General features: G+C 43.8%; 1 protein-coding gene and 1 pseudogene across 3 annotated transcripts in view; one reads left to right on the top strand and one right to left on the bottom strand.

The window, feature by feature from the left end:
* Positions 1-249: 249 nt before the first annotated feature.
* The window catches only part of TACC1 (transforming acidic coiled-coil containing protein 1), a 109,082-nt gene continuing 83,560 nt past the window's right edge, over positions 250-25,771 (top strand). For 2 of the 3 annotated variants that reach the window (XM_049865115.1, XM_049865110.1), the window contains exon 1: positions 251-406. In XM_049865115.1, coding sequence (XP_049721072.1) covers positions 330-406 — 77 coding nt within the window. In that variant the 5' untranslated portion in view covers positions 251-329. Of the gene's footprint in view, positions 407-25,771 lie in introns of all 3 variants that reach the window. The other variant, XM_049865112.1, reaches the window with a different exon arrangement.
* Positions 9,073-9,749, bottom strand: LOC126065312 (myeloid leukemia factor 2-like; annotated as a pseudogene).

The following is a 25,771-nucleotide window of genomic DNA, read 5'->3' as shown; positions in this document are numbered from 1 at the left end:
TGCCCAGGGCCCTCCAGCGGTGCCCGCTGCGCCCCGGGCGGGGCTTGGAAGCTCAGCATCTCCTCTCGGTGGCCCCCACTGGGTGACCCAGGCTGCAGCGCAGGCCCAGCCCTGCGATTGGCGGAGAAGTTGGCAGCGTCTCAAGCAACCTCCTGGCCCCGGCTTTCCCAGCGGTCGGGACCCTAAGGCAGGGCTCCCCGGCACCCCCGCCCCCCTCGCAGCCCCACCCTTCCTCCTCCGCCCCCCGCCTCCTCCCCTCCCAGCGGGTCCCGGTCCTGCCGACAGCCGGAGAGCGCAGAGGGCGCAGCCTGTGCGCCAAGTTCGGAGCGATGGGAGGCGCCCACTCTCAGAGCCCGAGGGGCCGGGAACCTGCCGGGGAGAGGCCCCCGAGACCCAGAGAGACCGCGTGAGTCCCACAGCCCTCCCCGGGGCCGCTGCTGAGTGTGCGTGCCAGCCCGGAATGGAAGCCCCCGGCGCTGGTCCCTATGGGCTGGGAAGGTGGGGTTCCCACTCGCGGTAGCGGGGGCGCGGGGGCTGCGGGTTTGCCCTGATGGGACACGCCGCCCCGAGCCTCACCCTGCGGGACCCTGGTGGCGCCAGGCCGGGGAGTGTCCCGCCCGCACCCCACCGCAACAAAATCGCGACCAGTCGGGACTGCAGTCCCGCTGGCGTCCTCTCTGCACGGGCGGGATAAGGGGACCCCGAGTTTTTCTGTGCTCGTCCAAGCAGGAAAACGCACGTGTCCTCAAGGACTCTGAAACACTCGCCAGGCAGAGCTAATTGTAGAAAGATGTAGATATTAGAAAGAGACTCAAAGATGACTTGGCTCGCGTTAGCCTTCAGGATCCGGGAATTCGGTGCAATGCTTGCTGCTTACAAGAACTCCCTCTCTTGTTTGCTCCAAGGGCTTCATGATGATCTCAGAAAAAAGGGCCGTATTGTAACAGCAGCAATAAGGCTTTTGTTTTGGGACAGAAGCAATTGGGGACACCAAATACTGCAGTGCAAGCCGTGGAGGGAAATTTTAGAGAATGTGATTTAGAGCAAGTTCCACAACTGAAATGCCCATGCTTCTTTCCAGAGAGAGGTGATCGGAACACTTAGCAGAAAAAAAGACAAGTTGATTTGAGAGCCCAAACAGCCTTTTTTAGTTTTTTTTTAGAGTATTTGTGTGTTTTGGAGGTAAAACAATGCTCAGGAATCCGTACTCTTTATTTTTCTTTTAGCCAATGCCAAAGCTATTTAGTTTGAGAAAGATACACTTAGCCATCACATACACGCAGCCTGTGATGGGAGGACTTTCTGATCATCCTTTCAAGGCAGAGTACCACACCCAAAGACCAGTGCCGATTCCGACTCATAGTGACCCTACAGGACGGAGTAGAACTGCCTCACAGAGTTTCCAAGGTGCGCCTGGCAGATTCGAGCTGCCATCCCTTTGGTTAGTAGCCGTAGCACTTAACCACTGCGCCACCAGGGCTTCGTAAGGCAGAGTAGCTCCCTGAATATTCAGATGCTTGACGTGTTAGTTTGTGTCTCCTGATGTTTATATGATCGCTAATCTGCTGTTAGGTGTCATCTAGTGTGTTCTGACTCATAGTGACCCTATGTACAACAGAATGAAAACACTGCCCCGTCCTGCACCACCCTCACCATTGTTGCTATGTTTGAGCGCACTATTGCAGCCACTGTGTCAATCCATCTCATTGAGGATCTTCCTCTCTTTCATTAACTCACTACTTTACCAAGCGTGACATCCTTCTCCAGGGACTGGTCCCTCCTGATAACATGTCCAAGGTATGTGAGATGAAGTCTCGCCATCCTAGCATCTAAGGAGCATTCTGGCTGTACTTCTTCCAAGACAGATTTGTTCATTCTTCTGGCAGTCCATGGTATATTCAATATTTTACCAACACCATAATTCAAAGGCATCAATTTTTCTTCAGTCTTCCTTATTCATCATCTGGCTTTCCCATGCATCTTAGACGATTGAAAACACCATGGCTTGGGTCAGGTGCACCTTACTCCTCAAAGTGAAGTCTTTGCTTTTTCACACACTTTAAAGAGGTCTTTTGCAGCAGATTTGCCGGGTGCAATATGTCATTTGATTTCTTGACTGCAGCTTCCACAGGTGTTAATTGTGCTTCTAGGTAAAATGAAATCCTTGACAACTTCAATGTTTTCTCTATTTATGCTGATGTTGCTTCTTGGTCCAGTTGTGAGGATTTTTATTTTCTTTGTGTTAATGTGTAGTCCATACTGAAGGCTGTAGTCTTTGATCTTCACCAGTTAGTGCTTCAAATCCTCTTTGCTTCCAGCAAGCAAGGTTGTATTATCTGCATTTCGCAGGTTGTTAAAGAGTCTTCCTCCGATTCTGATGCTGTGTTGGAGGAAGACTCTTCAACAACCTGCAAAATATTAAAAAAAAATATGCAGATGACACAACCTTGCTGGCTGAAAGTGAAGAGGACTTGAGGCACTTACTGGTGAAGATCGAAGACTACAGCCTTCAGTATACAATACACTTCCACATGAAGAAAACAAAAATCCTCAGAACTGGACCAAGATGCAACATCATGAAAAATGAGAAAACAATGAAGTTGTCAAGGATTTCATTTTACCTGGAACCACAATTAACACCTGTGGAAGCAGCAGTCAAGAAATCAAACGATGTGTTGCATTGGGCAAATCTGCTGCAAGAGACCTCTTTAATGTGTTAAAAAGCAAAGACTTCACTCTGAGGAGTAAGGTGCGACTGACCCAAACTGTGGTGTTTTCAGTTGCCTCATATGTGTGCGAAAGCTGGACCATGAGTAAAGAAGATTGAAGAATTGATGCCTTTGAATTATGGTGTTGGCAAAGGATATTGGATATACCATGGACTGCCAGAAGAATGAACAAATCTGTCTTGGAAGAAGTACAGCCAGAATGCTCCTTAGATGCTAGGATGGCGAGACTTCATCTCACATACCTTGGACATGTTATCAGGAAGGACCAATCCCTGGAGAAGAACATCATGCTTGGTAAAGTAGCGGGTCAGTGAAAAAGAGGAAGACCTTCAACGAGATGGATTGACACAGTGGCAGCAATAGTGGGTTCAAATATAGCAAGAATTATGAGGATGGCGCAGGACCGGGAAGTATTTCGTTCTGTTTTATGTGGGGTCGTCTTTAGTTGGAACCGACTCGACAGTACCTAACAACAACAATCTATACTGAGTTCAGGTAGTTTATTAATAATAATAATACTCAGGTACTTATTATGGGCGAAACATTGTTCTAAGTGCTACTATAAAAAAAAATAGCCCCCGATAACACTGAGTTAATTTTTATATTTGTCCTCATTTTCCTGGTGACAAAAGCGAAGCACAGAAAGATTAAGTAACCCTTCCAACGTCACACAGCTAAAAAGTAGTTGACCTGCACCCATCCTAGAGTTAGGACTGTCATAGGAAACAATCAATCTTTTGGTTTCAACTATCAGAATGCACCCCTTCTTTTTTTTCTTGAATTCTCCCTGAATAAAGGAGAAATCTGAATTAGCAATGTTTGATAAGAAGAAATTACCAAAGGTGATGTAACTGTTAAAAAACAAACCTATGAAGCGGTATAACACAGACACGAAGTTAAGTTTCGGAGGCAGGTAGCCCTGGGTTCAATTCTAGACTCTGCTCATTTGCAGTTGGAGATCGTTTCTCAGTTCATTCACCTCTCTCTGTCTCAGTTTCCTCCTTTGTAAAATGGGCATAGTAACAGTACCTACTTCATAGGCTGTTCTGAGGATGATGTAAGAATGTGTATACGATGACAAGTTATAGTTATATCTCAGAGCAATATAGTATTTTAGCCAAGGATGGAAGTTGATTATACATTAACCTTTGTGAATGGGTGGCAGAGTTTACTGTGTGACTTGAAAGTAAATATTGGAATCATTCACTTACAGAATGCTGAAGAAATAACAGTGCTTTCTGTGTAGGGTTCAGTTGATAGGGTGAGGAATTTGATTGTCAATTGTTAAATTATGCCAAGGCTTAGCAATAGTTTAAGGATCTCTCCAATGAGCTACGAGTTGGAATCGACTCACCGGCACCTAACAACAGCCACCAAAGAGGTTCTGCATTTAGAAAAGCTTGCACAGAAATGATCAACCTAAAAGTCCATTCTTGGTCTTTGCCTGGGAATACAGTCTGGGGATACCCTTTCCTCAAGCAAGTGAGTACCCATAAACATGGGATTATCGGGCTTATCGGAGTGTGCAGGCTCTGCTTAGCAGTGAATGAACACCAACCACTTGGCCCATACCAGGTGAGAGACACGTTAAAAATAGGAGATTTCACACATGTAGTATATATAAAAAGCAAAAGATATGCTCTTCATCCAAGCCCTGCCTTGTTCAGATGTACAAGCCACAAGTCTCTCCAGGGTCCAAGAAAGTGGGAGGTTCGTTGTTATCATCACCCGGCTGCAGACTTCCTGCCGGACATATGGCTGCAGTGGATAACACTGACTTCAAGGAAGTTCTCCTATTCAGCCCATGGCATTTTTTGAAATCTATTGTTCCTTTAAAAAAAATAAATAAATACATAAGCAATGCGTTAATACTGGTATTTGTCTTTTGAGGGAGAAATCGTGTTTCAGAATGTTCGCAATTTGTCTCATAAAAAGACCGGACTTAATGGTCTGACTGAGACTGGAGGGACCCCAGAGGTCACGGCCCCTGGACCCTCTGGTAGCCCAAGACTGGAACCATTTCCGAAGCCAACTCTTCAGACAGGGATTGTACTGGGATATAAGACAGGAAATGATACTGGTGAGGAGTAAGCTTCTTGGCTCAAGTAGACACTTGAGACTATGTGGGTAGCTCCTGCCTTGAGGCAAGATGAGGAGGCAGAGAGGGACAGGAGCTGGTTGAATGGACATGGGAAATACCGGGTGGAGAGGAGGAGTGTGCTGTCACATTAGGGGGAGAGCAGCTAGGAGTACATAGCAGGGCGTGTATAAGTTTTTGTATGAAAGACTGACTTTATTTGTAAACTTTCACTTAAAGCGCAATAAATAAATTTAAAATGCAGAAATTTGTCCAGCTTAAGAGTTAAATAATTATTTCCCAAAGTTTCCTGAGCTAAGCTAGTAAGAGATCTACCTGGAATTCAAACCCAGGTCTGCTGGACTGCAAGGCCTTTGCTCTTAAATACCACAATATGCAGTCTCTCTGAATAAATTCAGTGAAATGTGCTCCTAGCCTTTACCAAAGCTAGCTGATTAGTTTCCTTGGGTTTGGGGACAAAATACAGCTAGAATTTTCAATAACAATAAGTTTTAAGTCTGAAGAGTTGGCTTCAGGAATGGTTCCAGTCTTGGGCCAACAGAGGGTCAGGGGCCATGACTTCTGGGGTCCCTCTAGTTTCAGTCAGACCATTAAGTCTGGTCTTTTTTCTGCATTTTTAAAATGACATAATAGTCAAGTCTACTTTTTGAAGTGGCATGTATTATTAACACAGGTCCTGGCACTTAGCAGGAGTGCTGGTGGTGCAGTGCATAAAAGCTTGGCTGCTAACCAAAAGATTGGCAGTTGGAATCCCCCAGCTATTCCTCGGAAACCCTTTGGGGCAGTTCTGCTCTGTTCTTTAGGGTTGCCGTGAATGAGTTATTATTAATTCACTTACATGTACCTGTATTTATAAACCAGATACTATATAAGGTTCTTCCAAAGAGAAGGTTGACTTGTGTAGTGATTCAGCAAGGCCTATTAGAGAAAAGAGGCAATAGCCTTTGAGTCTGTTTTTTTCCTCAGTTAATGTCCATTTTCCAGAAATGTACTATTGAGAGGATGGAAAGGCATTTGGGAATATGGTAGTTTAGTGAAAGGTTTGAAATCACTGATTGCTTAGTTGATTCTTTTTGGCATTGTGATCAGGTTGGGTTGCCTGGGAGTAGTAAATACTTTTTTGGCAGAGATTTGAAGAACAACGTAAAGCAGAGCCTACTTGTCCTTAGCAAATACGGTGTGTGACTAAACCCATCTAGTGCTGGTTTAGCTTGCCTGCCTGGAATGCAAGATGTGCGCCTGTTGTCGATTCTTATTTGTTAAATTTCTAGACCAATCTTGGTCTTGGAATATAAAGGGATGGGCTACATCAGTGGCGACATCAGAAGGAGTTCTTGAAGTCTTGAGTGTTTTGCCCCGCACCTTTCTGAGCATGTGAATTGACGCAGTAGGGATCTGAGGCGGAAATAGATAGGTTTTAGGGAGGAGATGTTGGTTGGCTGCTCTTCATCTCCAGTGAAGCCGGCTGAAAAGGAAATAGTTCGATTGGCATGACAAGGGGAGATTTTTGGTGTATACTCTGAGTTTAGATCAACTTCCAGACTGTGAAGGTAGTTGAAATACTGAGAAGAGTTAATATGGAAAGAAGAATCCCTCTCTGCAAGCCTTTAAAAGGTGGGATAAATCTCTAAGATAGATACACTAAGGGAATTCATATATAGTTTTTTTTTTTTAGTCGTATTTTGTTGTGTTTTCGGTGAAAGCTTACACAGCAAATTAGGTTCCCAACTTGACAGCAATAGATTTCAGGGTTTTTCATACAACTTGTTCAATGACATTGGTTACATTTTTCACCATGTGTCAACATTCTCATTATTTCCATTCTGGTAGTTTCCTTTCCATTAATCTAGTTTCCCTGCCAACCCTCTAACCTTCTCATCTGTGCTTTAGGGTAAGTATTGGCCATTTGAGCTCATATAGATTTTTTTTTAAAGGACCACAGTACTCACAGGTGATATTGTTTGTTTTATGTGTCAATATGTTATTTAGCTGAAAGGTGACCTCTGGGAGTAGTTTCAAAATTAAAGGATATCTCAGGGCGATAGTCTCAGGTGTTCCTCTACTCTCAACTGGTCCAGTAAGTCTGAACTTTTTAAGAATTTGAATATTATTCTATATATTTTCTCTCATTCTATCAGGGTCCACCTATTGTGTCCCTGACCAGAGTGATTGATAGTAGTAGGCGAGCACCATCTAGTTCTTCTGGTTTAAGGATCAGTGAAGCTGTGGTTCACGTAGGCTGTTTGTCCTTTATTTTCTGCTTTGAATCTTTGGTTTCCTTCTTTGTCTTTTGCTCCAGATGAGTATAGACCAATAGTTGCATCTTAGATGGCCGCATGCAAGCTTTTAAGACCCCAGAATCTACTCACCAAATGAGGGTGTAGAACATAAACTTTATGAACTGTATCATGCCAGTTGACTGAGTTGTCTCATGAGACTATGGTCTTAAGCCTAAATTCAGAAAACCAGTCCCTCGAGATGTTTGGTTACATCTAAGAAGTATCCTTAGCTGTGTACCCTATGTGTTGTATTATATATATATGACTATATATGCAGCGCACACATACTTGTGTATACATATGATTATAGGTACACCTATGCATGCACATGTATGTACACACATATACCTACCTGTACACATATATGCCTACATACTTTCCTATTTAACCAAGCACATATTTTTTGGTTATTGTTTCTGTAGCTGCAAAATTTTATATATTATAGAATTTACCAAAAACATTACCAAAAACATCCCTTATTCTTTTGTACTTCTTAGTGACATTATTTACCATGGTCACGTTGCACACACCCCACCCACATTTGGTATTACCTTTCCCATCACTAAAAATGACAAGTGTCTACCATCTAGAGAATGATTCCCCCTTCCTTCCCTCATGAATGCTGATTTCTGTATGTATGCCTATTCTTGTCTTTTTATAAAAGTGGGATCATACAATATTTGTCCTTTTGTAATTGATTTATTTCACTCAGCATAATGTACTCCACATTCATCTATGTTACAAGATATTGCAAGGATTCATCATTATTCTTTATGGCTGCGTAGTATTCCGTTGTACGTATGTACCATATTCTATTTAGCCATTCATCCGTTGATGGGCGCTTTGGTTGTTTCCATCTCTTTGCTCTTGTGAATAGTCCTGCAATGAACATAGGTGTCTGTGTGTCTGTTTGTGTCACTTGTGTTAGGTCTTTTAGGTATATACCTAGAAGTGGAATTGCTGGATCATAAGGTAGTTCTGGGTAAGGTAGTTCTATTTCTAGTTTTTTGAGGAAGTGCCATGCCTTTTTCCATAGTGGTTGTACCATTTTACATTCCCACCAGCCTTGGATAAGGGTTCCAATCTCCCCACATCCTCACCAGAATTTATTATTTTCTTCTTTTGGATCAGTGCCGTTTGAGCAAGGCTGAGATGATATCTCATTGTAGTTTTGATTTGTCTAATAGCTAATGATCTTAAGCATCTTTTCCTGTGTTTGTTGGATGCTTGAATGTCCTCTTTGGTGAAGTGTCTGTTCATGTCCCTTGCCTATTTTTTAACTGGGTTATGTATGGTCTTTTTGTTGTTGAGTCATTGAAGTTTTCTATATATTTCAGAGATTAGACATATATCAGATATGTTGTTCCTGAAGATTTTTTCGCAACCTGTAGGTTGTCTTTTTATTTATTTATTGCCTTTATTCCATAAACACCTAGTTACAAATTGCGCAAATCAAAAATAAAGGCAGGGAAAGGTGTAAGGAAGACTTTTGTGATGTGCATGGTTGGGGGAGGAAGTTGGGAAGGAGACTAGTCCTCTCCCTCCACAGCTCTGGATTAGGATATGGTCCTTGTAGCGGGGGCTCTGAGGAAGAGGTGGACAAAGACCTAGGACAGCTGAGGGATGGAGGAGGCTCCTGGACCCAGAGCTTATCCCCAAAGACCCTGCCTTCACTGCATGGCAGGGGCAGAATGGGGGAGGTGAGGGGATGATGGAGCAGCAAAATGAAAAATCAAGTTAGCAGATATGGGAGAAGGAGTCACCATGGTAAGGGAATTAAAGAAAGAAAAGTAAGTAAAAGGGGCCATGGAAAGTTCTTCCTGAGATTCCCAGGGAGAGGTGGGAGCCAGCTTGCCTATTAATGTAGTATTAAATTAGGGGTGGGAGTTGGAGAGAGAAAAATTGTCAGGGGTTGATTTCTTAGCATCTCACGGTTTGTACAGGAGAGGCTGTGGGCCTGGGGCCTTCACCAGTCATAGTGGTGGGACTGTTGAGAGGGGGGGTCCTCAGGTCCCTGTAGAGCCAGGCGGGGAGGCCCCTTGGCCCTTGGTCCCCAACCCCCTGAAGCTTCGTGCCATCGAAATTCCAGAGGGCCTTGCTGCTGGAATCAGGAAGTCTCCCTCCATCACTCATCATCAAATGCTGCAGCCTCACTGTCCTCCAAGTTGATGTAGTCCTGTCACTCTTCCTGTCCCTGGTGTGGATGTGATGCCCAATGGACATCTGCTCTAGACCATAGTCCAAGTCCTGGGGTCTCCTGGATCCGCCTGGTGCTGAGTGCATCTCTGATGTCTCTTGGTAGACCTTGTGGGCACCATCCCCCATGATGACGTAGATAAAAATGGAGGATGAAGAGGTCTGGCAGTTGCCTCCAGCTGTCATGTGTTCTGTGTTCCCAGTCTTGTCGTTCATCATCTCAAACATGTCCATGAAGCCATCCAATATTGCCAGCATCCCAAAGGAGGAGACAGCCTGAGCTGGCAGGCCCGGTCCCTGGCATGTTGCTATCTGTGATACTGAGGAAGGGGCTATATCCAAAGCCACCTGACAACATATGGGTCACACATGCTGACGGTGAATGACAAAGGGGTCCATCAGGAACACGGAATCCTCAGGCTCCGCGACCCTCATGAAGTGGAACATCCTGATCTTAGCTCTAGGGGGCTCCACACGGTCCCCTAATCCGGGCTTAGCTGCCCATTTGGCCAGTTTCTCCTCTCGGTGCGGTGCAGGCTCAGGGGCAGCGGCCAGGACATGGGGATTGAGTTCCATGGCCTCCCACGCTGCTTCTTGCAGCTGCCAGCTGCCACCTCCCTATGCTCCATACCCAGGGAACTATCTTTTTACTCTTTTGATGGTGACTTTTGATAAGCATAAGTATCTAATTTTTGTGAGGTTCCAGTTATCTAACTTGTCTTCTGCCGTTCGCCCATATGTAGTTGTGTTTGATAGTTTTATTTTTAAAAAAAGATTAGGTCCCATAGTTTGTCCCTAAGTTTTCTTCTAAGAACCTTTTAGTTTCAGGTTTAACGTTTAGGCCTTTGATCCATTTTAGCTAGTTTTTGTGTATGGTGTGAAGTATGGGTCCTGTTTCATTTTTCTAATAGTCAGTATCCAATATTACCAGCACCATTTGTTGAAGAGACTGTTTCTTCCCCCATTGAATCTACTTTGACTCCTTGTCAAAAATCAGTTGTTCACGTATGGATGGACTTATTTTTGGTTTCTCGATTCTATTCCACTTGTCTATAGGTCTATCATTGAATCTGTACCAGGCCCTTTTGATAACTGTAGCTATATGGTATGTTTTGAGATTGGGGAGTGTGAGGGCTCCTATTTTCTTCTTCAGTGTTGCTTTGGCTATTTGGGGTCTCTTTCCTTTTTTTTTTTTTTTTTTCGGTTTTCTTTTCCATATAAAGTTGGTAATTCGTTTTTCGATTTCAGTGAAGAATGTTGCTGGGATTATATACAGTTTTACTTCACAGTTTCTTTCCTCTTTTAGCCTCATCCTGTCCTCAACCCAACCCCACAGCGTCTCCCAGCTGGTACACGTTTCAGTATTAAAAATCAAGTAGAAGGTTAAAAAAAAAAAAAAAAAAGAAAGAAAGGCACAGCTGCTGGTATCCTGAACTAGGGAAGCGAATCATCTGAAGTCTGAGTGGCTGGTAGCCAGAGTGGGCTGTAGGGGCGCGTGAATTTGTAAACCCACAGTCAGGAAATGAACTGGTGCCATCACACATAGCCATGGAACACGGAGCACCCTGCTCTGAGGAAGCTCACTCCTATAAAAAATAGAGGGGTGCTTTTTGTTTTGTTGTTTTGTTTTTGTAATCTCTTTTTCTCTCTTCTGGCTTTTTCTCTTTGCTGGTGACAGTCAGCCAGCCTTGTATGCTAGGGTGCCTTTAGGAGGGGATTTGCTGCCTCAGAAACTTCCTTTCTGTGCTCTCCCTGCTGCCCTGCCCCAGTCAGACTTTCCACCCCAAGACATTTGCTGAGAATCTGCTGGGAGCCAGACACTAGAGCACTGAGTATATGAAAAGGACCAAGCTGTGGGGAGGACCCCTCCCCCACACTCTCTCACCCCCAGAGGAGGCGGAAGACTGATAATCACTGTGAGGGTCAGAGGCTCAGAGAGATGACGTGATCAGGCAGCAGGGAGGCCACCAGTTCCCAGAGAAACTGACCCTTGAAGGAGTCTCAAAGGATGAGTGTGTTTGCCAGTTGAGGGGGCGTCCAGGTAAAAGGAAAGCATGTGTGAAAGCCCTGCATTGTCAGGGTGCCGGCATATCTGGGGAATGGTGAAGACTTGCCTGTAGTAGGGTGGGCAGGGTAAATGTGAAAGGGAACAGAGGGTTTGGGAGACAGTAAGTCTGGAGGGGTGAATGAGAGCTGGGTAGGGAGGACTTTGTGGACATGTGGGAGTTTGGACTTAATTCCAGGAGCCATAGATAGAGGGTTTCAGCAGAAGGGTTTGTCACGGACAGCTGTGGACTGAATTGGAGACAAGTATTTCTGACAGACGGGCTCAAACAGATAATGGGCATACTTGAAACCACAGCTTCCTGTGATTCTCCCAGCATTAATTGCTTACCCGCAGGCAGCACAGCCAGGGGGTTAGGTTTTCCTTTTTCAACCCTTTATCTTGTCTTTGGAAAGTCTGGTGGCATAGTGGTTAAGAGCCATGGCTGCTAACCAAAAGGTCAGCAGTTCGAATCCACCGGGTGCTCCTTGGAAACTCTATGGGGCAATTTTACTCTGTCCTGTAGAGTCGCTATCAGTCAGAATTGACTCAATGACAAGTTTGGTTTTTGGTTTTTGGTACCTTGTCTTAGGAGCCCTAGTGGTACAGTGGTTTCTTTCCCTTTTTTTTTTTAAACCCTTGATAGTTTTTCTCTTTTCATTCCCATTCACTCAACAAATGTTAATTTTCCCTTTTTATTCTCATTCACTGAACAAATATTGACTGCCCACTCATATTCAGACACTGTGAATGTATTTTATTATTTATATGGGAATTTACAGGAGCAGAAGAAAACATTTCTGACAGCATAGTCTGAATATTCATTTATAACATTTGTGGCGGGACATTTGCCAGAAGGTCAGGCATGTGAAGGTGACCGTACAAATGGGGTGGGGGGGTGGTGCGGAGGTGGAAAAAAAGGACCTTCATAATTGAGCTTTTATCATAGATCTTACACTAGCCGTCAATCTTCAGTCCATTTTTAAAGTTTTTCACTTTGAGCAATTTAGTTTCCTCTGCAGAAATGGAGGTGCCTTCAAATGCTCTCAGGTCACCTGCACGGTTTGTCAGGCTTACATTTTTCATGGACAGTCTAGACTGTCCATTATTTTTGGTAGTAATGTGATACAAGATACTAGCAGATTTTTATAAGGAATGGCAAATGATAAACTACTATTCTCTACTCTTCCTTTATATTCCAGCTTTTTTACCTGTGGAAACTCTTTTACTTGGAGAGTTATCAATCACAAAAATTCTCACTTTGGGATTTATTCATTCTCAGAATTCTCACTGCTAAGGATACTTTGAATGTGATTTTTCTTTTGCCTGTACGTAGTATAATCTCACTTTAATCAGTCTTATGGTATGTCTGCTGTGAATGTTATTAATAATAATTCTAGGCAAATGTCTTGGTTACCTAGTGCTGCTATAACAGAAATACCACAAGTGGATGGCTTTAACAAACAGAAATTTATTTTCTGAAAGCTTAGGAGGCCGGAAGTCTGAATTCAGAGCTCTGGCTCCAGAGGACAGCTTTCTCTCTCTGTTGGCTCTGGAGGAAGGTCCTTATCTCTTTTGAGCTTCTGCTCCTGGGTGACCTTCATTGGCTTGGCATCTCTCTTCCTCCATCTCTGCTTGCTAGTTTGCGTTTAATTTCTTTTGTATATCAAAAGAGATTGACTCAAGATACATCCTATACTAATCCTGCCTCATTAACAAAGATAACCCATTTCCCAAATCTGATTAACCACCGACATAGAGGTTAGGATTTACAACACATATTTTTGGAAGACCCAATTCAATCCGAAAGAGCAAAATAAATGGTATTTGCTTAGATTCGGGGCATGTTATGTAGTTATTCGGGAGTCAAAAGAGCAGGGTTGCTCTTTTTTTGAGAAAACCCATTCATCTACCCCATCCTGCATAAAAGCTGACAGCACGGTGTACCAGTAGGATGAGAGCTCCTAGAAATCTTGCAAAGATGCTGTGTTTTAGAGTGATAGCTCTTAATAACTTCTTTGGGTCAGAAATCCTTTGATAATAAGATGCAACTTTTACAGAATTTTTCTACTTGAAAATACACATATACACAATATATGAGTTAGGAGTGTCAGACCCTGACAACTATGTACTCCCTCACGGACCCTATGAAGTATTATTCTCTCTGTTTTACAGATGAAGAAACTGAGTCCTGGCACAGGTGAAAAAACTAAGGTCACAGAGCTAGTAAATAGTGACATGGGGATTCAGGTCTGATGAACCTGGCTGTGGCAGAGGAGACAAAGTTACCAGTCATTTCCAGAATGGGTCTGCCACCCAGGCAACTTATTAACCAGCAGAGGCTTCTGTTTATCTGAAAGAAAATAAGTCTTTATGGCTCTTCCCCTACTGATAACATAGTTCCAGGAAAGTAAATGTTTGAGAAAACATTGTCCAGCCCATTTTGTAGATAAAACCCTATTTACGATGCATTTACATAGAGCAGATAGACTCCTGGGTTTCTTTGCTGAATTATTTTTGTCTGTGAGTCTTGCTTTCTTAACAATTACAGTATGTTATGTTTCTATGACTACATCAACATCGGTCTTAAATAAGAGTTTGAGAAAACAAAACTAGGAAGGCGTGGGCAAGATATGATGCCAGACGTCATCTTCTAAGCATTTCTCAGTCCAATAGCATCTTCTCATATCTTCCCCTTCCCCAGTTCCTTTTTTTGACTTTTCTAAGCTGTGTATACACAGAAAGGGAAGCCTTTAGCACAGTTCTGCAGTACAACACCAGATGTGTGATTGGCAGCTTGGGTAATTTGCTGTCTCTCTGGCTCCCTTTTGGATTTCGGCAGTTCCTACCACTGACCTTACCTGAGCCCTGTGTGGACCATGTGAGATTCAGGCAGTGGAGCAACTGGGTTGATGGGTGTGAAGCTATGTCTCCTGATAAATGTCCAGTGGCTCATAGTGATGACATTTGGGAACAGAAGACCAATTCTGAATAAGGGGTGTGTGTGTGTGTGTGTGTGTGTGTGTGTGTGTGTTGGGTGCCATCAAGTCAATCCCAACTCACAGTGACCCCATGTACAGAGTAGAACTGCCCCATAGGGTTTTTTAGGCTGTAATCTTTATGGGAGCAGATCACCAGGTCTTTTCTCCCTCAGAGTAGCTGGTGGGTTTGAACTGCCAAACTTTTGGTTAGCAGCCAAGCGCTTAACAGCTGTACGCCACCGGGCTCCTTTCTGAATAATGTGGGCCACCTTTACAGTTGATACGTAGAATAAAGGTCGGCAAGGTCCTTTGAGCATGAGACTAGAAGTAAAAAAACTGTGCCCATATTTCAGGAATAGCTGGCAGTAATGGGAAGGGAGAGAGACAGAAGTAGCATTCCCTGGAATAGGCCCGTTTCAACTGTTTTCTACCTCTTTCCTGCTTCTCACCAAGTAGAAGACTCTGTTCTCCATTCTTCCACCAGAGGGCGCCAGCCACCATCCACTTCATTTTTGGCATAGAGTGCAGTTGTAGGGTCGCTATGAGTCGCAATCAACTCGATGGCACTGGGTTTTTTGGGTATGGCCTGCAGTGAGCAAGACCATTTCTTCAACCGGCTCTTTGCTGGGTGGGATAAAATGGGAAAGCCGTTCTGATACTAATGATGTATGGGGGGGAGAGAAGAAATTGGGGAATTAAGAAGGAAAACATGTAATTTTTTCGATACTTTTCTTACGCATTTTGGGATCCTACCACTCACAGATGCGGTGTCTCTGTTCACTCCAAACTGCATGACTCAGAGCGTATTTTTTGTGACTTCTGAGGAGTTGGAAGTCTATCCCCTCCTTGTTGTTCACTAGGTAAATTGCATTATAGACACCCGGTGCTAGATGCAAATGGGGCTTATTATGATTTTTTTTGTATTTATTAAAAAATAAAAACAACAAACCCGTTGCCGTGGAGTCGATTCCAACTCATACCGACCCTAGAGGACAGGGTAGAATAGAACTGCCCCACGGAGTTTTCAAGGAGCGCCTAGTGGATTTGAACTGCCGACCTTTTGGTTAGTAGCTGTAGCGCTTAACTACTACACCACCAGGTTTTCCGTGTATTTATAGATAGACAAATTTTGAAGAAATTCCCTTCAAAAGCAGTTCGCTGATTAAATGTATAATAAAACTTTCTGGTGCCCCCTGGTGGCTACTCTAGGTCCGGCAGGCAAATATGTACAGTAGCCAAAGGTTTTTTCACAGAGAGCAGGAGGCCAACTCTTCATTACGAAGAGTAGAAAATTATTCGGAGACCAAAAACTAAACAATTCCAACACTCAATTGACTGACTGTGACAACATCTCCTTTTCCCAGTCTTTGTTGCCCTGAGTCTTTGTTGCCCTAAACCCAGTGTTGTCGAGTCGATTCCGACTCATAGCGACCCTATACTATAGGGTAGAACTGCTCAACAGAGTTTCCAAGAAGCGCCTGGCAGATTCAAACTGCCTACCTCTTGGTTAGCAGCCGTAGCACTGAACCACTACGCCACCAGGGTTTCCATCGTTGCCCTAGACTTTTTAATTTTTTGGTTTCCCTTGTGTTTCTTGTTCGGAGCGCTGGTGGCACAGTGGTTAAGCACTCAGGCTGCTAGCCAAAAGGTCAGCAATTCCAATCCACCAGCCGCTCCTTGGAAACCCTATGGGGCTGTCCTATTAGTTGGAATCCACTTGACGGCAGTGGGTTTGGTTTGGCTTTTGTGTTTCTCATTTGGTAGTCCTTTCCCAGTTTATGGTCTTTTTCTTTTAAATAAAAAGTTGTTTTTATACCCCTCATAATTGTCTGTCTTGTTTGATTAATTCCATATCACTTGTGAATAGTTGGTGGGTCTGGAAAGGGAGTCTTGTGGTGGGACTATAGTGTGTGATGTGACTCTGTGTGTATGTGTGTGTGACCATGTGTATGTGTGTGACTGTGTCTGTATGTGAGTGTGTGACTGTGTGTGTGTGTGACTGTGTGTCTGTAAGTATGTGACTGTGTGTGTGCACATGCGTGTGAGTGTGACTGCGCCCTGTGCAGCCAGCCCTGACTTTCCCCCAAATCCCTCCTCACAAAGCAGTGAGATTTCGCACATAGAGTTGTCAAAGACTGTGGTTTCTCCTGGTGAGCTGAAGAGCCCTATTCAGGGCCGTGTTGTTCTGTATGAGTACTCTAGCTGACAGTGTCAAAGCCCAGATGTCTCACGTCCTTACAAAACAGGGAAGGTTTTTTTTTTTTTCTTGATGCTGCATTGTTTATCAGCATAAAAATATCACCCCAGGAGCGGTGGCTTTCCTGCTTCACATTTCTGTCCTGCAGTCAGCGACATAACCACCCTCGGGTGAGTTTTCTCTCCCTCCCTCTTCTCTCCCTCTCCCCTGTAGTTTTTCCCTTCACACGTTTGAAAACCCTCTGTGGAAGCTGAATCATGTTGTTTCCTTTTTTGGTCATAATTGAGCTTTCTTGCACTTTCATCACTCGGAGGCTTGGTATGTGTGAAACAAATCGGTTCCTTGCGTTCTGCTGTCTGTAACATGCCTGTTTTATATGTCAAGTTCAAAGAGAGCAGTTCCCTCAGCTTGCCTTGCTCATACTGAGAGCCACTTACTTGATGATTTTGAATGAGTGAATTTAATGAAAGTATGGATGCTGAAGATAAAAAGATTTTGAACATCTTAATTGGAAAGAATCAACATCTAAAGAGAGACAAGAAAGACACCAGAAAAGGAGTCACTTAGTATCTCTGAGAGTTAGGGAAACTCTTCAAATTTGGCCCTGAATGGTGCTGGCGAGGGGGAGTGAATTCTGAGAATCCTGGAGGCTGCTTTTTACCAAACAGATGTACCAAGAGCCGTGGAATGAAGCTGAAGAATGTAGCCACACAATCTCCGTGTATCCATTCCTGGCACCCACCAGCCTGGGAAATGTGTCCACCAGTTGTCATTACTTGAGGCTTAAGAACCGTCTTAAATAAAGGGATCATTGAACTGAGAGGTCAGTGACGAATGAAAACGCCCATCATGGGCAGAGTCACATTTCAGCATGTACTGACCACTGATAGGGCTGAACCCGGCTCAGCCAGCCCTGGGATGATGCTGAGGCCGTCTCTCTCATCAGTGGCTCCTGTGGGTAGTTTCTAGTATGTCTCCCACCCTCAGAGTACTGAATTTTCTTCAGAACCTTGCCAAAGGGCAGGATTTGAAAGAGGGACACCATGGGATAGTAGTAAAAAAAAAGGGTTTGGAGAGCTTGTCAGGAGACATAGATGGGATGGGCTTGGGGCGTGTGCCCTTTGCTGAACCAAGTCTGGTGGCCAGAGAGTGGGGGTGTGGGGGGTGGAATATGCTGCTTAGTCAGGCCTGAGTCACTCCCCATCCCAGCAGCAGGAGTTGGGGGGATGGCTGAGGATATCCAAGCCACATGCACCAGAGTGGGACGGGGTGGGTCCCCATAGAAAACACGGGTTGTTACTAAAGGAGGAGGAATGATGTCAGGCAGACAAGAACAGTAAATACCCTCTTACACCTGTAATTTGGCTGCTGTGAGTTTGGTGCTGGCGATGCTGTGGGTTCATGAGTTTTGTTAAGATGACTCAAGAATATGTTGGAGGAAAGGAAATAGTCAATGATGGTCGGTCCACAAATACTATCTTCAGGAGGAAACATTAAACTTACTGCTGATCAAAAAGCTTTTTGTCTCTAGTTTGGATACTGAAGGGTTGTTTCTTGTATAGAGTGAGAGGGTTTACGGTGTATCTGACTGAAAAGAACAATTATTTAAGGCACTTTCGTGGCATCGGCATCACCTGGAGGGTTTGTGAAAACCTAGACGGCTGGTCCCACTCCCAGAGTTTCTGATGCAGTAAGTCTGGGTGGGACTCAAGAATTTGCATCTTTAACGGGGTTCCAGGCGATGCCGATTCTGCTGGTTCACTTGGTACTACCTATTTAAGGCAAAGGACTTAAACATACCACTTACAAGGAAGGAAGAGAGGGACGGAGGGAAATAGTCAGTGAATCAATGAAAACATTAAAATATATTCAAACTTCATTAGTAATTGTCTTGGTTATCTAGTGCTGTTATCTATAACAGAAATACTACAAGTGAATGGCTTTAACAAAGAGAGATTTATTCTCACACAATCTGGGACTAGAAGTCTGAATTCAGGGTGCCAGTTCCAGGGGAAGGCTCTCTCTCTAGCGACTATGGGGGAAAGTACCTGCCATCAATCTTCCCCTGGTCTAGGAGCTTCTCAACGCAGGGACCCCAGGTCCAAAGGACATGTTCCCCGCCTGGTTCTTCATTTTTGGTGGCATGAGGTCCCCTTGTCTCTGCTCAATTCTTTCTTTTATATCTCGAAAGAGATTGACTCCAGATACAACCTAATCTTGTAGATTGAGTACTGCGTTCTTAACATCACAGAGGCAGGATTTACAACACATAGGAAAATCATATCAGATGACAAAATGGTGGACAATCACACAACACTGGGAATCATGGCCTAGCTAAAGTGACACACATTTTGGGGGGACACAATTCAATCCATAACAGTGATCAAACATATTCAAATGAAACCAAAAATAGCATCTTATTTCCGTCTATTTGGCAAAGTTTTATGAAATTGACTGAACTCAGCGTTAAGTTTTAGGAAGAGGCTGTCTCCTACGCTGTTGTTTAAAACCGTATATCAGTACAACCTTTCTGGAGGGCAGTTTGTGTACATGTATCAAAATGTAGAATGTGTTTGTGTTTTGGCAGTACAATCCCCCTTCTAGGATTTTACACTAAGAAATAATCATATATATGTGAAAAGGGGTATATGTAGGGTTGTTCATCACTGTTGGGTTTATAATGAGGAATAGTGAGCCCCCAAATATCCCTTCATGGGAACAAGTTATGTAAATCATGTAGAGACCCAAAAAGGAATGTTACGCAGTGATAAGAAAGATGTTGCGGGTACCATGAGATGAGAGAAAACTGGAACACTTGGGATCTGCAGGGAGGCAAATTCCAAAGAGGGATTCCTTCTTCTTCCCCTGGGAAGTGGAGGGCTATGATGGAAGCAGGAGGAGCAGCAGACAACCACTCACCAAGCAGAGGGCAATATGTGATATTTAAACTCCATTTGTGTGAAAGTATCTGTATCTCTCTACCTACCTATCTGTCCGAATAACTACATGCTTGTATATGTAAGGAGTCCCTGGGTGGAACAAATGGTTTATTGCTTTCCTCCTGCCTGAAAGGTTGGAGGTTCAAGTCTACACAGAGGCCTTTCAAAACCCTGTGGAGCACAGCTCTACTCTGACACACTGGGGTCCCCATGAGCCTGAACTAACTCTGCAGCAAGTGGCTTGGTTTTGTGTGTGTGTACGTATGTAAGAGAAGCATTTGGAAGGTTTTGTTTTCATTCAGTCACCAAATATTATTGAGCAGGCAGAACAAGATAGACAAGATTCTTTGTGTTCATGGAGCTTACTTCTAGTTGGGAAAGACAGTAAGTAGAAAAATATAAATGATTTGATTCCAAATGTAAAAAGTGCTTTGGAAAATATAAAAACAGGGTATGTTACTTACCAACATTTTAACAGCGACTGTGTCTCAAATGGAGCCCTGGCTAGTTAACCACTGTTTGGCTGCTAACTAAAAGGTCGGCAGTTCAAATCACTCCTTGGAAGCCTTATGGGGCAGTTCTGCTCAGTTCTATAGGGTCCCTATGGGTCGGAATTGACTCAATAGCAACGGGCATATCTCAAATGCAAGTTTTCATTTCTTCTTTGTACTTTTCTGTGTTGTCAGAAAGTTTTTTCTGGTTGGGAAGGAGAGGAGGGGAGGGGAGGGATGGGAAGAGGCAATCACTAACTAGATAGTAAACAAGTGTTAACTTTAATGAAGGGAAAGACAATACACAACATAGGGGAAGTCAGCACAACTTGACCAAGGTAAAGTCAGAGAAGCTTCCTAGACACACCCAAACACCTTCAGGGACCGAGTTACTGGGGCTGAGGCCTGAGGACCATAGTCTCAGGGGACATCTAGGTCAATTGGCATAACATCGTTCATAAAGAAAATGTTCTATATCCTGCTTCGGTGAGTAGTGTCTGGGGTCTTCAGAGCTTGCAAACAGCCATCTAAGATACATACATTAGTCCCATCCAGTCTGGAGCAAAGGAGAATGAAAAAAACCAAAAACACAAGGCAAGTATTAGTCAAGGACTAATGGATCATATGAACCACAGCCTTCCCCAGCCTGAGCCCAGAACTAGATGGCGCCCGGCTACCACCACGGACCACTCTGACAGGGATCACAATAGAGGGTCCTGGACAGAGTTGTAGAAAAATGTAGAACAAAATTCAAATTCACACACACACACAAAAGACCAGATTTACTGGTCTGACAGAGACTGGAGAGACTATGGCCCCTGGACACCCTGCTAACTCAGAACTGAAGCCACTCCCAAAGTTCACCTTTCAGCCAGAGATTAAACAGGTCTATAATACACATGAGAAATGTGCTTCTTAGTTCAATCAAGCATAACGAGACCAAATGGGCAACACCTGCCCAAAGGCAAAGACTAGAAGGCAGGAAGAGACAGAAAAAGTGGACAAATGGACCCAGGGAACCCAGGGTGTAAGGGGAAGGGGGGAGAGTGCTGACCCACTGCGGTGATTACAACCATCATCAAAACAATTTGTGCATAAATTTTTGAATGAGAAACTGATTTGCACTGTCAATTTTCACCTAAAGCACAATAAAAATATATAGATATATATTTTTTCAAAGACCATGATGCTTAACGTAGCCCACCAGGCCCCAGGTGATCTGTGTTTTCTTGCTTTACCAACCAAAGCTCCACAATTCCCTCTCAAAGGCTTTAGCCACAGTTGGTTAAAGCGGAGACACCTTCCCTTCTGAGCGTCTCAGCACAGACGGTTCTCTCTGCTGGGAACACTGTTACCCCACACTTCACCATCTGGGCTAACTTCTACTCATCTCTCAGGCTCAGCGTGTCACCTCCTCAGAGTGACTTCCCTTGACTTCCTGACTTGCCTCCCCTGGTCCTCTCTGTATTTGTTTCCTGTGGCTGCTGCAACAAAGTACCACAAACTGGGTGGCTTAAAACAATAGAAATTTATTGTCTCACATATTCAGAGGCTAGAAATCTGAAATCAATGTTAGCAGGACCATGCTCTCTCTGAAGGCTCTAGGGGAAGACCCTTTCTTGCCTCTTCCTAGCTTTGCTTGGCCTCTTGCAATCCTTGGCATTCCTTGGCTTGAAGCAACATCATTCCATTCCCTGCCTCTGTCTCCCCATGGCCGTCTTCCCTCTGTGTTTCCTGTCTCTGTGACTCTTCTCTTTTATGAGGATACCACTCAGATTAGATTAGGGCCCACCCTACTCCGGTATGACCTCATGTAAACTTAACTGATGATATCTTCAAAGACCCTGTTACTGAACAAGGTCACATTTACAAGTATTTGGGGTTAGGACTTCAACATATCTTTTGGGGGACAAAATTCAATCCATGCCACTCCCTGCACCCACCCCTTACTTAGCCTTCTTATTGCTCCCTTCAGTTTCATGTTATACATGACAGCTTATAAGCTACATGTTTATGTTTGCTTACTAATGGGGGCGTGAGCCATATCTGTTCTATTCAACACAATGTTTAGTAGCACCTGGCCAAGCTTGGTCATTTGGTAAACATTTGTAGAATGAATGAATGATTATATGTATGTATGTATGTGTTATTTTACCTTAAGCAATAAAGGTATTTTAAAATACTTTTAAAACAAAGCACGTGATTTGCATACAGAACTCTTTATTTTATGAAATAATTCATGTTTCCTTTTTAAATGAAGTGAATTTTGTGGGGGAAGTCATATCTCTGTTACATATACCAGGTGTGCACATTATCATTTCGGATTGGGGAGAAAGTCTGGAATTCCAATCACCCACCCAGGAGTGTGGGTGCGGCCTTTGGTGCCTGAGTAACCTTCCAGCAGTCATGGCGTCTCATCTGATAATGAGGGTATTGAACTCAGTGATCTTTGACAAAAGTTCTTTCCAGCTAAAAATTCCTGTGGTTCTGTGAGAACTGGGATGGATGCTTCAGTTAAGAGTGAGTGGTTTATCATTTGTTCAGAAAACAATTTAAAATACTCTCTACTCAGTAGCTATTTATGCCTTGGCCAAATGAAAAAGAAAATACACATGATATTACTGTAAAATACATGATGATATACAGGGTACGAATAACCTCGCTTATGGTAGCTCTGTAAGATAACAAAACAAAATAACTTGACTGATTATGAGTCCATAGGAAATAGTTTCTAAAAAAGTATTTTGTGGGGGAGTGCTGGAAGTTGTCACTGATACCAATGGTGTTAAAGGCAAAGAACAACAGCGATTAATTCATTTTTAGAATAAAAGTAGGCCAGTTATTGGAAACCCTGGTGGCGTACTGGTTAAGTGCTACGGCTGCTAACCAAGAGGTTGCCAGTTTGAATCCGCCAGGTGCTCCTTGGAAACTCTGTGGGGCAGTTCTACTCTGTCCTATGGGGTCGCTATGAGTCGGAATTGACTCGACGGCAGTGGGTTTGGTTTTGGGTAGGTCGGTTATTATTTATTTTTCGGTTTGGAAAGATACTCATTTTTATTAGAGGTTATAGTATTTATGGAGCCCTGGTGGTGCAGTGGTTAAGAGCTGAGGTGCTAACCAAAAAGTCGGCAGTTTGAATCTACCAGCCACTCCTTGGAAACCCTATGGGGGCAGTTCTACTCTGTACTATGGAGTCGGAATTGACTTGACAGCAATGGGTTTGGTTTTTGGTTTTGGATAGTATTTATGGATTTATAAAATCATATTCTTTTCAAAGAAATCTCCCTCCAAAAAGATAATATCATTAGCACAGTATCCAAATCTATTCTGCCTGGAAGACTTAATCTTTGTAGGAACCTAAGCATTGAATCCCTCCACCCTTAGCTTTTTTGTCCATACCTGTCATCTTTAAACATGTACCTGCCTAATTTCCAGGAAGGTAGTGTCGCAGCTCAAGTCATCACAACAGAGGGAGGGGTAGTCTCTGTCCTGTTTTCAGGATCGTATGCCTGCTGATCCACTCGGCAGGCTTGAGTCTCACAGTTGGGGAGTTCGTGCCCTTAGGAAAAAGATACCACTGAGATACAAGATAACCGTTTCAGGAAACCTTAATATAATCCTATTCACAACGATGTGGAGTTAAATTTAAGGTAGGTTTGTCATGGACTGAATTGTGTCCCCCCAAAATATGTGTCAACTTGGTTAGGCCATGATTCCTAGTATTGTGTGGTTGTCCTCCATTTTGTGATTTTCCTGTGTTATAAATCATAATCTCTGCCTGTGGTTAAAGAGGATTAGGGTGGATTGTAACACCCTCGCTCAGGTCACATCCCTGATCTAATGTAAAGGGAGTTTTCCTGGGGTTGTGGTGTGGACCACCTTCTATCTTATGAGAGATGAAAGGAAAGGGAAGCGAGCAGAGAAGGGGGACCTCATACCACTAAGAAAGCAATGCCAAGAGCAGAGCTCATCATTTGGACCTAAGGTCCCTGCACAGAGAAGCTCCTCGTCTGGGGATAGATGGATGAGAAGGCCGACAGAAAGAGAAAGCCTTCCCCTGGAGCTGTCACCATGAATTTGGACTTTAAGCCTACTTAACTGTGAGGAAATAAACTTCTCTTTGTTAAAGCCATCCACTTATGGTATTTCTGTTACAGCAGCACTAGATGACTAAGACAAGGTTCTTCCCATACTTCCACTGAAGGAAGTTTAGATGCTGAAATGCCCCAATGGAGGTTATATTGTTAGTGTGGAGGAGAGACTGCTGTAACAAACAGACCCAATGATTCAATAGCGCAAGAAGATAGGCTTTTATTTGTCTCTCACCTAACAGCCTATCAACAAGCACAGCCTTGCTCGGGCTCCTCTGCCTTAATGCTCCACCATCTCTCGAGTCTCGAGTATGGTCCTCCCTCCACTTAGTAGAAGATGGCTCACCACCATGTTGCACATACAACTTGTACTCGCATCCCATCAGTGAGAACTGAGTCACAAGGCCACACCTACCTTCAGAGAAGGCTGAGAAATGTGACCTCTAATTGAGTGGTCTTGGTCCAGCTAAAACTCAGGGGGTTCTTTTACCAGAAGAAAGAGGGGGATAACAAATATGGGGGGATATGAGACTCTACCACTGTGCTCTTGTGGAAAATCCAAGGATAAATGTGCCCTGGGCACACAGTACTCAAGAGACATTAGTTTTTCTTTGTTTTTCATTTCTATCTTAATTAAAAGTATGTGCGTGTGCATTTTACCCTGATACAGAACAAATGAGATCATGATTTATGTTTACAATTTGAGTAGGACATATCATTTGACACTTTTATGAAGCTTCCAAAAGTTAAATTTAATTTCCTTTTGGGGAGATCCCATATATCACTTGCCATTGAGTTAACTCTGTCTCATGGTGACCCCGTGTATGTTAGAGTAGAACTGTGCTCCATAGCTGATTTTTTTAAAGTAGATCACGAGGCCTTTCTTCTGAGGTACCTCTGGGGGGACTCAAACTTCCAACCTTTTGGTTAGCAGCGAAAAACTTAACCTTTTGTGCCACCAGGAACTTTGGAAAGATAAAAATCCATTGCTGTCGAGTTGATTCCAATCATAGCAACCCTATAGGACAGAGTAGAACTGCCCCATGGGGTTTCCAAGGAGCAGCTGGTAGATTTGAACTGCCGACCTTTTGATTAGCAGCCGAGCTCTTAACCACTGCGCCATCAGGGCACCTTTGGGAAGATAAGGGAGGTCAATATGACCTCCTCTCCCCAATAAATCAATATTTTCACTTATGGAGATGAAGCCAGCTGGGCACTCCTAGCCACAAGGACCTCTTTTGGCCCTTTGGGCCGAATTGAACTGACCATGAAGCTAATGAAACTTGAGATGTCCTCACTTGCATAGACCCCTTCCTAGACCCCCAGAAGGCCCTTAGCAATGTGTTCATATAGTCCTTTTATATTCTTTGATGATACAGTGAAAGAGAGCTCCCCAAATTGTTAAGCTTCCTGCTCCACAAAATGGGACCTTGGCAACCTGTACCATGCCTCCATTCCCCACTGAGTCTCACCACGGTTCCCACTTTTTCCTGTATGGGAAAAGGCTCCTCGTAGTCCCGTTTGCCTCATCAGCATAGTTTCTTAGAATAAACTACCCTGAAGGGAAGTATACCAGAAGAGACAGCCACCCCAAAGAGAGAGCTGTTAAAAGTCATCCTTTTGCCTCTCCCACAGTAGTGCACCTTTTATACCCTGGCCCAATTCTGTGTGTCTTTGAGCATTCGTTCTCACTTGCATCAGTGGGGAGGCCCTGGGAAAATCTCCC

Source organism: Elephas maximus, chromosome 22 (assembly GCF_024166365.1).
Source record: "Elephas maximus indicus isolate mEleMax1 chromosome 22, mEleMax1 primary haplotype, whole genome shotgun sequence".
In the NCBI taxonomy this organism is placed as follows: Eukaryota; Metazoa; Chordata; class Mammalia; order Proboscidea; family Elephantidae; genus Elephas; species Elephas maximus.
The sequence above is the reverse complement of the archived record's forward strand: the minus strand, read 5'-3'. Positions and strand labels throughout refer to the sequence as shown.